This window comes from Pan troglodytes, chromosome 15 (genome assembly GCF_028858775.2).
Source record: "Pan troglodytes isolate AG18354 chromosome 15, NHGRI_mPanTro3-v2.0_pri, whole genome shotgun sequence".
Taxonomy (NCBI): Eukaryota; Metazoa; Chordata; class Mammalia; order Primates; family Hominidae; genus Pan; species Pan troglodytes.
In genome coordinates, this window is record NC_072413.2 from 67,217,124 (window position 1) to 67,232,748 (window position 15,625).

General features: G+C 42.0%; 1 protein-coding gene and 1 long non-coding RNA gene across 9 annotated transcripts in view; one reads left to right on the forward strand and one right to left on the reverse strand.

The window, feature by feature from the left end:
- The window catches only part of EXD2 (exonuclease 3'-5' domain containing 2), a 50,916-nt gene extending 36,997 nt beyond the window's left edge, over window positions 1-13,919 (forward strand). For all 7 annotated transcript variants that reach the window (XM_009428014.5, XM_510030.8, XM_009428015.5 and 4 more), the window contains 7 exons: window positions 371-627; window positions 2,031-2,157; window positions 6,268-6,599; window positions 7,614-7,720; window positions 7,975-8,110; window positions 9,139-9,495; window positions 12,445-13,919. In XM_009428014.5, the coding sequence (XP_009426289.3) occupies window positions 371-627; window positions 2,031-2,157; window positions 6,268-6,599; window positions 7,614-7,720; window positions 7,975-8,110; window positions 9,139-9,495; window positions 12,445-12,661 (1,533 nt within the window). In that variant the 3' untranslated portion in view covers window positions 12,662-13,919. The remainder of the gene's footprint in view (window positions 1-370; window positions 628-2,030; window positions 2,158-6,267; window positions 6,600-7,613; window positions 7,721-7,974; window positions 8,111-9,138; window positions 9,496-12,444) is intronic.
- The window catches only part of LOC104002083 (uncharacterized), a 74,300-nt gene that overhangs the window by 45,434 nt on the left and 13,241 nt on the right, over window positions 1-15,625 (reverse strand). For both annotated transcript variants that reach the window (XR_010151173.1, XR_008539258.2), the window contains exons 2-3: window positions 10,634-10,782; window positions 3,220-3,444 (exon numbers count right to left, since the gene is read on the reverse strand). This is a non-coding gene — a long non-coding RNA (uncharacterized LOC104002083). The remainder of the gene's footprint in view (window positions 1-3,219; window positions 3,445-10,633; window positions 10,783-15,625) is intronic.

Consider the following 15,625-nt stretch of genomic DNA (forward strand, 5'->3'; position numbering starts at 1 on the left):
CCTCCCAAAGTGCTGGGATTACAGGCATGAGCCACCGTGCCCGGCCTCCTTAGCCTTTTAAAACCAGCATGTTCCATATGACTGCCAGTGTATGTCCCAGAGCTCTCCTGTGTCGGCTGGTCGCTGTTTATGGACTTATATTTCAGACCTTGGCGTTTGGGGTTCTCGGTAACCTTTGTTTAGGCCACTGCTTCACAAAGTCCATTGCATTTGTTACTGGAGGCTTATCTGTAGATGCAAACCAAAACCTGGTCAGATGCTACCTTTGGGAAGTTAAGGATGTACCTCTTAGACTTTTTTGTCACAGTTATATGTTATGCTCGCTGCTGTGCTCAGGTGTGAACCACAACCTTGTCTTCCTCTGTTGCAGGTAAATTTGGAAGGCAAAGCCAGCCCTCTGTCACTTCTACAAATGGCCTCCCCAAGTGGCCTGTGTGTCTTGGTTCGCCTGCCCAAGCTAATCTGTGGAGGAAAAACACTACCAAGAACGTTATTGGATATTTTGGCAGATGGCACCATTTTGAAAGTTGGAGTGGGATGCTCAGAAGATGCCAGCAAGCTTCTGCAGGATTATGGCCTCGTTGTTAGGGGGTGCCTGGACCTCCGATACCTAGCCATGCGGCAGAGGTGTGGTTTGTATGAATGCTAGGATTCCTGTAGCTGCGGGACAAATATTTTAACCAGATTTGTAGATGCCTGGGACTCAATAGTGAGACATGTGAAATTGTATAGGAGCCTAGAGGCTTCTAAGATGCATATTGAATTTGTAAGGAGACATTCCAACTTCTGTGAAACTTTGGTTACCTAGAATTAGCCTTTTTAGATCAAACATTACTGAGGGATCTCTGTAAGCTACAGGCTAAAAGCTGGTGGTCCCACTGGCTAAATTATGGCTGCAAAGGGTTTTTGGTTTTCTTTTTTCCCATATGATATTTTTGGGAATTTTTGTTTAAATCAAGAATATTTAATGTAAAAATCTGTATTTCTGGCTTCTCTTGAAATTAGGTAATCTGACTACACTGAGTCTACAGTTCTAGATGGCAGCATTTGGCTGGGTAGCATATGTGCCCTTTAGATGAGCGTGCTCTGTTCAGTTTGCCAGAGTCCCCACCACTCCCATTGTAACCCTGGCTCCTCCTAATAAGCCTTTGAGTTTGCAGAGCCTGCTTTAGGCCAAAAATGATGGTAGACCAGCCCTTATCTGGGAGGAAGAGAGATTTCCTTTAGAATTTTATTCCTATGGAAATTTGATTTCAGCTTGTCTTTTTGGGGCGGGGAGTCATAATTACCTCCTCATGTTTATGTATGGGTCCTCATTTATAACAACGTGGACTGAAACAGCCTCTTGCCCTGCCTGAAGTGACACAGTCACTAAAAGGTTGGAGATTTGGTAAACTAAAAGAAGGCCTGATTAAAATCTGTACTTATCACAATTTTTTAGTATAAAATGAAATTTTATTTTAGTTTGTTAGTTTGGCTTATATAAAGATCTTATAAGTGAAGTATAATTTTTTAAAGTAATACATTAAGATATTGCTGTGAAAATTAAAACTCTGCGAAAGTCTATGGAGTATAACAGTAAAAGCCTCCCTTCATCAGGCCCTCCTTTCTTTGGCACCAGCTCCCCAGAATGCCACTGTCACTGTGTGCTGTTAGAGGCAGTGTGGATAGAGGCTAAAAGCTGACTCGAGAGCAGACTGCATGGGTAAGAGTCTCAGTGCTGCCACTTGCCAGCTGTATGACCTTTGGCACAGTACTAAGCCTCTCTGTTCCTCAGTTTCCTCATCTGTAAAGTAGAGTTGATAATGTAGCCACCTCACAGGGTTGGTGTGAGTATTAAATGAGTTAAACTACAGAAAGGATTTATAAAGTGTTTCACAAATAGATAACAAACTATCATTTTCTTTGATGTCTAGTGAGATTCATTATGTTATCTCTGTTTATTGGCCATTTATATGTCTTTTTTGATTTTCTTGTTCATGTCCTTTGCCCGTTTTTGATGCATGGTTTTGTTTGTTTGTTTCTTTTAGAAACAATTTGCTCTGTAATGGGCTTAGCCTGAAATCCCTCGCTGAGACTGTTTTGAACTTTCCCCTTGACAAGTCCCTTCTACTTCGTTGCAGCAACTGGGATGCTGAGACTCTCACAGAGGACCAGGTACTTCTTATCAGAGTAGTTGAAGAATGGAAAGTCATTGTTTCTGAAGTATAACTGTTTATAAAATTCAAATTCTCAAATATAGTATAAGTATTGGATGGAGATGCCTTAAAATAGATTCATTCTCTGGTGATACTCCAGCTAACTGGTCTACAATAATCACTTAAAAAAAGGATAAGAGTCCTGCTTTTGTTTTATTTTTGAGATGGAGTCTCACTCTGTTGCCCAAGCTGGAGTGCAGTGGTACGATCTTGGCTCACTGCAACCTCTGCCTCCTGGGTTCAAGCAATTCTCCTGCCTCAGCCTCCTGAGTAGCTGAGATTACAGATGTGCACCACCATGCCTGGCTAATATTTTTAGATTTTCAGTAGAGATGGGGTTTCACCACGTTGGTCAGGCTGGTCTCGAACTTCTGACCTCAAATGATCCACCCACCTCAACCTCCAGGTGTGAGCTACCGAGCCCGGCCAAGAGTCCTGATTTTTTTTGAGCATTTACTATATGTTGGGCATTTCAGAAAAAGGGATTTTTTTTATGAATACAAATATATAATTAAAAAAATATATAGTGTTATAAGTGTGTAGGAGTTATAACTTATTTTAAGAAGCAGTAAGTAGTTCCCTGCATTACCTTTCCCCATTCCTAATCCTTCTTCCTTCTTCTCCTCAGAGGCAACCACTTTCATTTCTTTCTGGTAATTATCATTATACTTCTAAATTACATGCATGCGTTATTCTTTCTTATTTATTTATATTATCTTTTGACATCATACTATGGGAGATACGGTTTAGTACTCTTGCAGCTCCCCTGTCCCCAGACAAATACTTCTCTTCCCCATCCTCCCAATTTAGGTAAATCATCATTTTTATCAGGTTAATATCCAGTATTTATATTATTTATAGCTGAGTCACATAGTAAACTGCAGTTACTTTTATTTCCCAGGATTAATAATTAGTATTTTGTTTGCATAGTGTTCCATGTACCTATTATTTCTACCCCAGACTCCTTATCAGAACTATGGATCTCCTCTGGGCTGGTTCAGACACACGTCAGGTCACTTACTTGTTTCATTTTCCCTTGGAGCCTTCTCTCCTAGAGCCCTCTATCATCTGGCTCCTCCCAGGATGGAGTGCACTCTAGGCCTGCTGCCCAACTCTCATCCTGGAATTTGCATTTACCATCAGCCTGGAATTCCCTTCACCTTTCTCTTTCATAGTAGATCCTCTGTTTTTTAAATTCCATGTCTTCTTCCTTTCTTGCCTTGGCGGAGTACATTCATAACAGTTTCTTGAGAAAGGGAGCATGAGCAGTAAAAAAAAAAAAAAAAAAAAAAAAAAAAATGTCAGTAACTGTCTTTTCTCTCAGGTGACTTAGTTTCTCCACAGATGAATCTTCTAGTATTCTATTCAAGAAGTGTAAGTCCCACTGCCTATATTCCAGTCACTGAGTGGGGGAAAGGTGCCAGTGGTTTTAACATTCAGTGTGTAATCTCTCCCTTAATCCCCCTTTCTTCAGGTGACATTTTGTCCCTCCCTTCAGTTTTGCCTGGTATTACCAGGTCCAGATCCTCTGTGGTTTAACCATTATATGATTTAAACTTTTACTGTCTTTTGGGCTAGGGGAGGGATAGTTGTCTGGCCCTGTGCTGTAAAGGAGGAGATCAGGGTGTAAGTGTTCTCTATAGAGATTTCACCTTATCCTTCTGTTTTCGCCCTTGTCTTCACAGATACCTGGTGTCTCCATTCCTTATGCTTTCCTGGTCTCTGTGGCTCAAACTCATTTGAACTTAGGCTTTTTGCCATACCACTTGCACAGGCCTAGTTTCAACCTTGCTTGCCGAGTCAGTTACCACTTGTTCATCCTTGAGAAATGTTAACTGGTTTCCAAAGTAGCTACACCATTTTGTATTCCCACCAGCAGTGTATGAGGGTGTCAGGGTTCTGCATCCTTGCTGACATTTGTTATTGTCAGTCTTTTCCATTAGAGCCATCCTAGTAGGTGTGAAGTGGTATTTCATTGTGGTTTTGATTTACATTTCCCTTGTGACTAATGATGCGGGCATCTGTTCATGTGGGTATTGGCCATTTGTATATCTTCCGTGGAGAAATGTCTATTCATACATATCCTTTGCCCATGTTTTAATTGGGTCATTTGTTATTTTATTTTTGAGTTTTAGGAATTCTTTATATATTCTAGATCCTTTTCAGATAGATGATCTATAAAGTATTTTCTGCCATTGGTTGTTTGAAGCACAATAGTTTTTAATTTTGATGAGCTCCAGTTATCAGTTTCTTTTTAAAAATCTCTTCCTTTAATTGCTTATGCTTTTGGTGTCATAGTCAAGAAATCATTGCCTCACCCAAGGTCATGATGATTAGCTCCTATATTTCCTTCTAAAAGTCATATAGTTTTAGCTCTTGCATTTAAGTCTGTGATCCATTTTGAGTTAATTTTTGTGTGTCTTGCGAGGTAGGGGTCCACATTCACTCTTTTGCATGTGGACCTCCAGTCATCCTAGTACCATTTGTTTCTTTATCATTAGAAAATAATGTGTTAAAGGGAACTCTGAAGTCTTCTCATTCAAGCACACATTCTTCTGTGGGAAACAGTCTGCTAATAGATATGTAGATTAGATTGTTGGATCTAGGTGGAAAATTTTATCCAAACTTGTTTTACTCTAAAAGTATAAATGATCCTTACTAATAGAATTATTCACTGGCTTGATTATTAAAGGTGAAATAATAGAATTTTAAAGTCCTTACACTTTTTGTTGGGAAAAGCTATTAATTTTAGTTTTTAAAAAATTTAATTTAGTTTTTTTTTTAAATTAAATTTAATTAATTTATTTATTTATTTTGAGATGGAGTCCCACTCTGTCGCTCAGGCTGGAGTGCAGTGGTGCGATCTCAGCTCACTGCAACTTCTGCCTCCTGGGTTCAAGCCCCAGGTTCAAGCGATTCTCCTGCCTCAGCCTTCCGAGTAGATGGGATTACAGGCACATGCCACCGCGCCCAGCTGATTTTTTTTATTTTTAGTAGAGATGGGGTTTCCCCATGTTGGCTGCTCTGGTCTCAAATTCCTGACCTCAGGTGATCTACCCGCCTCAGCCTCCCAAAGTGTTGGGATTACAAGCGTGAGCCACCACACCCAGCCGAATTTTAGTTTTGACCACACTACTTTTTTTTTTTTTTTTTTGAGATGGAGTCCTGTTCTGTCTCCTAGGCTGGAGTGCAGTGGCACGGTCTCAGCTCACTGCAATCTTCGTCTCCTGGGTTCAAGCAATTCTCCTGCCTTAGGCCTCCTGAGTAGCTGGGATTACAGGCGTCCACCACCACACCCAGCTAATTTTTGTATTTTTAGTAGAGACAGGGTTTCACCATGTTGGCCAGGCTGGTTTTGAACTCCTGACCTCAGGTGATCTGTTCGCCTTGGCCTCCTAAAGTGCTGGGATTACAGGTGTGAGCCACCATACCTGGCCCACAGTACTTTTCTTTATGACCAGCTTGCCTATCACCAGTTGCTTAGGAGAATGACTTACCACTATTAAATAAGTAAATTCCAGGAATGGGCCCTGTGACTTTGATTTGAGGCCCATGTTTGAAACCTATTTGTTTTCTTTGTTTTCAATATCTTATTAATAGATATGGCAGTTCATTTCTGATTGACAGTCACACAGGCCTCTTAATGAATCATGATTTCAGCCATTCCAGAGGATGACTGCCTCCAAAGTGAATTTCATGTACTAGTTATCAGGCCTTTGTTAACTCCCTTCCCCCAAACTTGAGAGAAATCTGTCCAGCAATTTGGTAGCAGATAGAAACTTCACTGATTTATATAGGTGAGGATTTTCCAGCATTTAGAGTAAGTCATTATTTTAGCTATTTTAGTTAAAAACATAGGGAACATGAGAGTTAATCATACTATTCAATTTACTTTTGTGTAGTTTGAAAATTTTTATAATAAAAAGTTTTAAGGAAGTGTATGGTGCCCAGGTTGTCGTACATTTTGAATTAGGATCCTAAGAGTTATCTATTTCTTTGTGATTGACTTTGAAGTTGTTCTCTCTGGTTTGCCTTCCAGATTCCACTGATCTCTGACTTTTCTCTTCAGGTAATTTATGCTGCCAGGGATGCCCAGATTTCAGTGGCTCTCTTTCTTCATCTTCTTGGATACCCTTTCTCTAGGAACTCACCTGGAGAAAAAAACGATGACCACAGTAGCTGGAGAAAAGTCTTGGAAAAATGCCAGGGTGTGGTCGACATCCCATTTCGAAGCAAAGGAATGAGCAGATTGGGAGAAGAGGTTAATGGGGAAGCAACAGAATCTCAGCAGAAGCCAAGAAATAAGAAGTCTAAGATGGATGGGATGGTGCCAGGCAACCACCAAGGGAGAGACCCCAGAAAACATAAAAGAAAGCCCCTGGGGGTGGGCTATTCTGCCAGGTAACTGAATCACTCCCTGTCTAGTAAAGAGTCAGTGGCCCAGCCTTAGCAAAGGGTGTGATGCTTCCCTGGGGTCTGGGGAGAAGGCTTGTAGTAGGGGAGCAGCAGCTCTCCAGGGGTTAATCTTGCTTTTTCTTTCCATCAGAGACATTTGGTCTCTCCTTTGCTTTATTTGTGTATTTTTCTCCTTTTCCCTTATTTCACCTTTTTATTTATTGACAGTTGGGGTGGAAATGAGGAAAGCTTAGCTTAGTTCTGTCATTGACCCTGATGTGACCTTAGGCCTTAACTTCTCCAACTGTAAATGGGGATACAATTATCATTCCTTCCTTGTTTCAGGCTATCTGTGGAAAATAAATAACATGTAGTGCCTCATACTTTTCAGGAGAAATGCATCATCTGATTTCTTGTTCATATGTTATTTGATTATTTAGAATGACATCCAGCTCCAAGAAAATGTTACTCTCTAGCCAGTGAAAAATGTCCTGTATAACTTATTCCTCTATTGTAGGAAGATGACTAATAAGTACTTTGGAGCATAAATTTGGTCCCTGTAGCAAAGTGCCTTTAGGAATTAATTGGATGATTAAATTGAAGGAAGTGTTATTGCATGTGAGTTAGAAGTAAATCCACATGGCCCTCATTACTTTGGCTTGAACTTTTAAATTTTTAATGTACTTTGTTTAATCCAGTGATTTGGCAGTTTTCTTGTTGCTTGGTTCTTTTTTGCATTCACAGCAGAGCTGTGTGTAAACCGCTTGACACACTCCCTAATGTCCTAGTCCATAAGTGTAAAAACTAGAGGCATAAACTCATTCATTTTTAGTTCTGTTTCCTAGCCCAATGCAGGTGAGGATTAAACATGGTTTCTCACTCTGTTTTTTCCATAGTGGTGTGTTTGACCTTAGTGTTGAGAATAGTTTTGAGTCACTCAGAGGGGAGCATGGGAAGGCAACAGACATTTTGACCCACAGTTAGCTTCCGGTTTGAGATTTCTCTTTCCTTTCCCTGCAGAAAATCACCTCTTTATGATAACTGCTTTCTCCATGCTCCTGATGGACAGCCCCTCTGCACTTGTGATAGAAGAAAAGCTCAGTGGTACCTGGACAAAGGCATTGGTGGTATGAGATTCAGCTATCCTTGTTTATCTCTAATTAGGTGCATTGGATGCTGGCAGGAGTGGGGAGTGAGATAAAGAAGAGGGAGGGATAGAAGAAGGCAGAGAGACCGTGAGATGCATGGGACTGGGTAGGCACAACCCAGAAATCATGTTCTCTGCCAGGCCATAGCAGAGAACAGTGAAGGTAGTGCTGCTTCTTGGGTGTGGTGGTGGGGGCAGGGGGAACAGTCAAACACTGATGTCTCTTCTCTTAAGAGCTGGTGAGTGAAGAGCCCTTTGTGGTGAAGCTACGGTTTGAACCTGCAGGAAGGCCCGAATCTCCTGGAGACTATTACTTGATGGTTAAAGAGAACCTGTGTGTAGTGTGTGGCAAGAGAGACTCCTACATTCGGTGAGTGTGGCATTGGGCCACCCTGGTTGTCTGTGGCAGATGGAAATTGCTTTTGTAGCCATATGCAGAGCCTTTGGGGGCTGTGGCTGAGTCTGTCCACTTTGGCTGAGAGGCTTGTTCCTAGTATCCAGCTTCCCCAAGAGCTTTGGTATTCTGCCGCCCTTGCTATAGTGGCCCTTACCCCTCCTGAGCCGTTTCTGTTTCTGGAGTGCAACACCATACTCAGTAATGGTCTGTCATGGGGACAGTGGTTCCCTTTTGCTCATGAAAGACTGAAGACCAGTTCCTTCAGAAGCCGTGTCCTTCTCATCCTCTCTTGACTGGCTCACCAGCTTTTTGAGCCATGGTTTTATTCATGGAGTATCCAGATGTCCTGAAGCCTGCTCTGTATTGTAATACTGTTTCACATCAGGGCCCCTGCACCGTGAGGGTGAGGCTGCCGACTACGTCTGAGTGCCCAGACACTTGGGCTTTCTCCCTGGCTTCTGTGGAGTCACTCACTTTCCTCCTTTCTCCCCTGCAAAGTGAGACAAAGTCATTGCTGCCAAGAGTTTTTCCTGAGAGCTTAGTTCTCCTTAGAAAATAATGATGAACCTAGTGAACCAGGGAAATAGATTAAGGTATTCCTCAGATGAAGGAAATTGACTTTTTCAGGTTCCTAGGCCTTCTTGAGAGTTGTTTTCCAGTTGTCAAAGGCCATTAGAGTATCTTTTCAGTTCTCTGAGACTTTCCCTTCTGGGAGCACATCCTTCTCAGAGGTTGTTATTAACCTGTCACTATGCTGGCCCGCCACTGAAGCCCACAGCAGGTGGTCTGTACTTACTTGCAGGAGAGAGGAAGCTAAGACACAGATGGGCTGAGAGTGGAATAGGTGATACTGCCTTTCTGTGATCTGTGTTGGGCGGTGGTGCCCAAGGCTTCTCAGTCATGGTTAGGCCCCAGTTAGAACCCCAGTAGCCTGTCTGCTGTCTTCCCATGTGCTCTGTCATACACTTATGAGCACTGCTTTCCGGCTGGGCTTGTTCCAGGAAGAACGTGATTCCACATGAGTACCGGAAGCACTTCCCCATCGAGATGAAGGACCACAACTCCCACGATGTGCTGCTGCTCTGCACCTCCTGCCATGCCATTTCCAACTACTATGACAACCATCTGAAGCAGCAGCTGGCCAAGGAGTTCCAGGCCCCCATCGGCTCTGAGGAGGGCTTGCGCCTGCTGGAAGATCCTGAGCGCCGGCAGGTGCGTTCTGGGGCCAGGGCCCTGCTCAACGCGGAGAGCCTGCCTGCTCATCGAAAGGAGGAGCTGCTGCAAGCACTCAGAGAGTTTTATAACACAGACGTGGTCACAGAGGAGATGCTTCAAGAGGCTGCCAGCCTGGAGACCAGGTACAAAGCACAGGAATTGTGGAATGTACCAGGGACATTAACCCTCATTACTTAGTGAGAATGCTTGCCAGGGAGGGGGCATTGGCTGCTTAGGCACAGTGCCTAGCCTCATGCTTCACCTAGTAGGTGTCTAGTAGTTTAAGATACCTTGGAAGTGGAATAGAACAATCTACTTGAGGATTTCCTTTCCATAGGAAACTTGCTTTTGTGAGGTGCCTATCTTTGACCTTTTTAAAGATCATACACTTAAGTTCGGTCATTTTTGTGATTAGCGTGCGAGTGCAATTGTGGTGGAGCTGCATCTTATACATTCTATGCAGACGTAAATCCTCATGCCAGCACATGAGATGAAATAATAGTCCAATAACACCCTCGAAGTTCTGAAGTTCCCCATGAGATACAGTACATTCACCCCTCAGTATCCATGGGGGATTGGTTCCAGGACCTCCCTTGGATACTAAAATCCACCAATGCTTAAGTGCCTGATATACAATGGCATAGTATTTGCATATATCCTGCACACATCCTCCTGTGTACTTTAAATAACCTGTAAATTACTTATAATACCTAATACAATGCAAATGCTATGTAAGTAGCTTTTATATTTTATTGTTTATGAAGTAATGAGAAAAAAGTTTGTACATGTTTGGTACAGATAGTACAGATAGTTTTTTTTTTTTTTTCCCAAATAGTTTTGTGGTTTTTTTGTTTTGTTTTTTTGAGATAGTATATGGCTCTGTCACCCAGGCTGGAGTGCAGTGGCACTATCTTGGCTCACTGTAACTTCCACCTCCCAGGCTCAAGTGATCCTCTCACCTCAGCCTCCCAAGTAGCTGGGACTACAAGCATGCACCACCACACCCAGCTAATCTTTGTATTTTTTGTAGAGATGGGGTTTCACCAGGCTGCCCAGGCTGGTCTCAGATTCCTGACCTCAAGCAATCCACCTGCCTGGGAAGAACTGGGATTACAGGCATGAGCCACTGTGCCTGGCCCCGAATCATTTTGATCTGAGGTTTGAATCCACAGATGCAGAACACACAAAGATGGAGGGCCAATTCTATGTGTGGTTTTGTGTCTCCGACTTTATACAGGTCTGTGAGAACTGTGACTAATGAATTCATGGTTCCTATCTCACCTGCACTCCAGGGTATATCGGCTCACTGAATGGAATGTTGAGCAGAATTGCTGTTACTATGTAAATTACTTTTCTCTTTTTTCCTTCCTTGCTTTCTCCCTCCTTTTCCATGAGTACATAGTTGAATTCTTGTGACACAATGCAGTATTCTGAAATGAGAAATGAATGGGCACGTGGCTCAGATGGTAAGAGCTCTGGGCTACCATGCGCAGTTCTGCCTCCCAACTGTCACTTTTTCCAACAGGACCAGGAGTTGAAATAAGGGAACTGATAAGTTCACAAAACCTTGAGCGTGATGCTGGTTTTTGTTAACTGAAAAATAAAAAAGTAACTCCAATTATAAGCAAATATTTAATTTTTTTAGAAAACAAAAATTTTTTTACTCTTATCCATTACTACTGATCCATTACAGATACTGCAAATATTTATTGAACAGTTATTTATAGATATACTATATCTTGCAGCAAACCAGCTAATAAACTTCACATAAATTGCCTTAATTGTTTCTGATGACAACCCGACAAAGTAGGATTTAGATTTCTTACTGGTTAACTGCTACTGTATCTTAAATTTAAAAAATCTTTCAGGGTTTTAAAAGAATTATAGAATTTTATCCCCATAACTATTTTGTGAGGTTGTAGAATAGATGTTGTTTTGTAAGTAGCTGGGATTACAGGTGTGTGCCACCATACACGGCTAATTTTTGTATTTTTAGTAGAGGCAGGGTTTCACCTCGTTGGTCAGGCTGGTCTCGAACTCCTGACCTCAAGTGATCCTCCTGCTTTGGCCTCCCAAAGTGCTGGGATTACAGGCATGAGCCACCACGCCCAGCTGCCAATATGTTTTCTAAAGCAGCTAAACCTCCCCTTTCGGCCACAGACTTTTCTAACAAATTCATCTTGCTGAATTGGGTAGATGAATGCTGGACTTGTGACTGAGAAGAACAGTTGTTTGGAGACAGGCAAGTTAGTGGGAAGCGCATGAGCTAAATATTAATAATAAAGTGTCTGCAGATACCCAGAGACGCCAACACTGCTGGGGTGGCGGGCGTCTTGGGAGGGAGGATTGAACATGGGGTATGGATGTAGGGAGAGGAGAGTGTGTGTGGGCAGGGTGCTTCCTTGAGGAAGGTCATCTTTATTCACAGGAGGTGAAAGCACCATTCACACAGCATCGGAGCAGTTTTTTAAGGACTCTGCTTAGGAAGGAGGGAGGCATTCATCTTCTCATTTAATGGCACCATTTGCACAACTGAGCAACCATGGAAGCATTTCACTGTGACTGAAACACTTCTCACCACTGTGGCTTGGCATCTTTTTGTGAGAAAAAAGGCTCTAAAGAAATATGCTACCTTGCATTTGACATTCAGTTATTAAATTGTGTTGTGAAAAAGTGTAACATGCGGGCCGATTTAACAGCCTCATATAAATACTGTGTCCCAGAATGAACAACTTAAAAGAGGGGTGAACTGGTCACTGGGTAATCCTGGAAGAAATGGAAGACCAGCATTCTTCATCCATTATCAGCTGGATGGTAGTGCCCCTCTCGTGGGAGCTGAACATTATGAAGTGGCCTTCCTGTCAGTAGAGCTCAGAACCCTCAAATACCTTCTGTTGGGATTGTGAGTCGTATGTTCAGACTATAAAAAGGGCAGAGATAAGAAAGAGGATGTTTTGAAAACACCAAAGTAACTAACCCTTTAGGAGTCCTTCAACCTCCCCAGTTACCCTTGGCACACAGCATTTGAAGCTGTCTGTGAGGCCATCCTGCGCTTGTTTCCCTCAGACACTTTGTTTTTCATGTTTTGGCAGAATCTCCAATGAAAACTATGTTCCTCACGGGCTGAAGGTGGTGCAGTGTCACAGCCAGGGTGGCCTGCGCTCCCTCATGCAGCTGGAGAGCCGCTGGCGTCAGCACTTCCTGGACTCCATGCAGCCCAAGCACCTGCCCCAGCAGTGGTCAGTGGACCACAACCATCAGAAGCTGCTCCGGAAATTCGGGGAAGATCTTCCCATCCAGCTGTCGTGATAGCTGCTTTCCTCCCAGTTAGGACAGGTGGGAAGCTGGAGCCAAGGTTGAAGAGTCACCTCTTCCCATTTTAGTACATCATTAATTGTCAAAGCCTGTGTGACACAACTCAGAATACTAACCTAGACTAATCCCAGGATGCTTCTGCTGGAGCAAAGATATTGTTTGAAGGAGAGTTTATGGTTTTGGATTTTAAACGGGCAGGGTCTTTTTTCCTCTCATTTTTGTGGACAAGAGAGGCCTTCGCCTTTATTTTTACTCTCCCTCTTCTGCTGTCCCTGTGCAGAGGAAAAATGAAGAATTCTCCCAGAAGTGACTTGTCAAGACTTAAAAAAAATGTTTTTAATGCATTTCTTCCTTGTCTAATGCCTCAGTTTATCTCTAACAGGGGCTGTCCAGTATATCGGTCCTGTTAGGAGCGGAGAAAAAGTTCTTCCAAAGGCTGGAGAAGTGAACAAGGAGTCAAATTTATTTTCCCAATTCAACTTCATAATTATCATTTCTTTGGCTTCATGCTCTCCCGTAACTCATGTGGTTGGGATCCATCCCATCTGGGTCACTTCAGTCTACTTCACATACTTGAAAAGGCTTTCCTTTACACTTCCAGGACCAAACAGCAACTTCCTGCCACACACTTCCACCCTATCACTGGGAGAAATCCTTGTCTGGACATGAGCCTTTGACCTGGGTGGGGCAGAAAGAACCACAAACTCCATCTCCCAATAGAACTTTGAAATTCACTCAGCTTTTCCTTTCATGCTGTTTGTTGCCTGCTTGTTGCACTCCTCCTGCCCCAGAACTGCAAGATTTTTAGCTTCACCCCTTTCTGAGAGTAATGTTATCTTTTATCAGAATCAGTATCAGTTCCCCTGTATTCTGTGCTTCATCAAATTTGCAAGACTGACCTCTTTTAAGCATTTAATTCACTCCCAGAGTCATCTGGTCAGGTTGCAATATGAGGACTTCTCTGTCTCCTCTGAAGCCTGGGACACCGAGCTTACTTAATACATTAGATGTTCAAAAGAGGAGTGTTGTTTCATCTTTCAAAATGTTAGGCCATCACTTTGAGTATAAAATCGACTTATTAATGATTAGTAATTTTTCTAAAGTATTGGGGAAACTTTCTTATTTTATAAGATCTTAACAAGCTTAAAAAAGAATTCTATGACCAGAATCCAACAAGAGCTCTATTTTGGAATTGTGCCCAAGTTGGTGATGTTTACTCTAAAATTAATAATAAAACTACTTGTAAGCACAAGGCTCACTGGATGTAAATGTAAAACTTGATGACTTTATAAAACTGGCGTTCCTAGGGGAGTGCCATGGTATGTGTGCATGGATATACCAGACACAGTCACCATCGGCCATCAGTAGCAGCCCATGAACCCACGTGCACATCCTGCATCTTGCTCCTCTGACCCTTCATTCCCACTTGTCTTCAAGCAGGCATTTCTGGGATCTAAACTAGAAATCCTTGAAAACAAATAGTACCAGCCACTTTGAGGAATGTGCATTCACTATAGTGGCTTATTATGGGGTCTCTGCCTCCTGGCTGTGTTATGCAGAGCCCAGGAGTGGAGGAGAGCCGTGGAAACAGACGGGGAGAGGCTGGTACTTGGGTTGTGGTAATAGTCAGGCTTGCCACAAGAGGGCACTCATAGATTTGTTTTTATATTCATTCTTGAGAAAAAAGCAACTGGTTACTGAACGTAACTCATGACTTATGTTTCAAATTTTGCATAGCTGATTTTAAGTCATTTTGATAGCTTTGCAAGAAAAATTTTTCCTTTGAAACAAGGGAGTAGGGCTCTTTCATTTTCTTTCCTTCTAATTCTCATGCCAAGAGGTGAGAAACACTTAAGGTCATGTAAGGTGCTAGGGAAAGGGTTTTCCCATGGAGCTTTCTGTGAGGCGCAGTAAAATAGAGCCAGCAGCAAAGTAGAGGAAAAAGCCAGACTGCGTCACACAAGATTTCTCATCCTTTTCAGGAGAGAGTCACTGTGTAGATGTGAATCTTTCTTTGAGTCTGCTTTGAACTTTAGCAGGCTTTTCCTAAGACTGACAATTGTCATCTTAAATCAGAGATTTGAGGGTAGACTTATTTTATGGTAAATGTCTATTTTTCTGATATAAAAGTAACAATGCTCATTACAGAAGAGTCTAAACAAAGAATAAAAATTAGCCATCTTCTCTCCATCTAAAACAGAGCTAAACTTTGCTGATATGTTTATGAATTTCCTTTCAGTATTAAAAAGTGCATATAAGGTGTATATTTACACAAAATTGAAGGTCATACATAGATACAGGTTGGTATCCTAACTTTACCCTCTCACTGATTAACATGGTATCACGAGTAACTTCCTATGTTTTTAAATCTTTGAAAATAGATTTCTAGTGGTTCTACCTTATCCATCCCCACACTGTTGAAAATTTTGGTTGTTTCAGATACTTTTATTATCAATGATGATGTGATAAAGTTTCTTGTATATATCTCTTTGGCTCTATCTTTGGTAATTTCTTAAGAATGGAATCTTAGAATTGGATTGTGAAGAGGGGGATTCACATTGCTGGGGCTAAGTACAAATTGACATCACCTTTTAGGAATGAAATGCTTCTCTTTGACCCTTTAGCTCCAGTGTCCCAGCATAGTCACTGGGCTTCATAGGAGTAGCAGTGAGAGTACAGTGTCACAGCAAGGGCCTCTCTGCATGCTCCCTGATCATTGTGTTTGCAGGTTCAGCATCTCTTCTTGAGTCCTTCCCTTCTTCCAACCTTATTGCCTCATTTCCCCCTTGTAGTCAATGGTTTTTGGAAACACTGTTTATTTTAAAATAAAAATGTAAAAAAAAGGTAAAAAAATAAAATTTTAAATTTTAAAATATAGGCTGTAGGCAGATGTTTTTTCCCTGCTACACAAACAATTTGTGATTTGCCATCCCAAAGTGAATGAGGCACAATATTCAG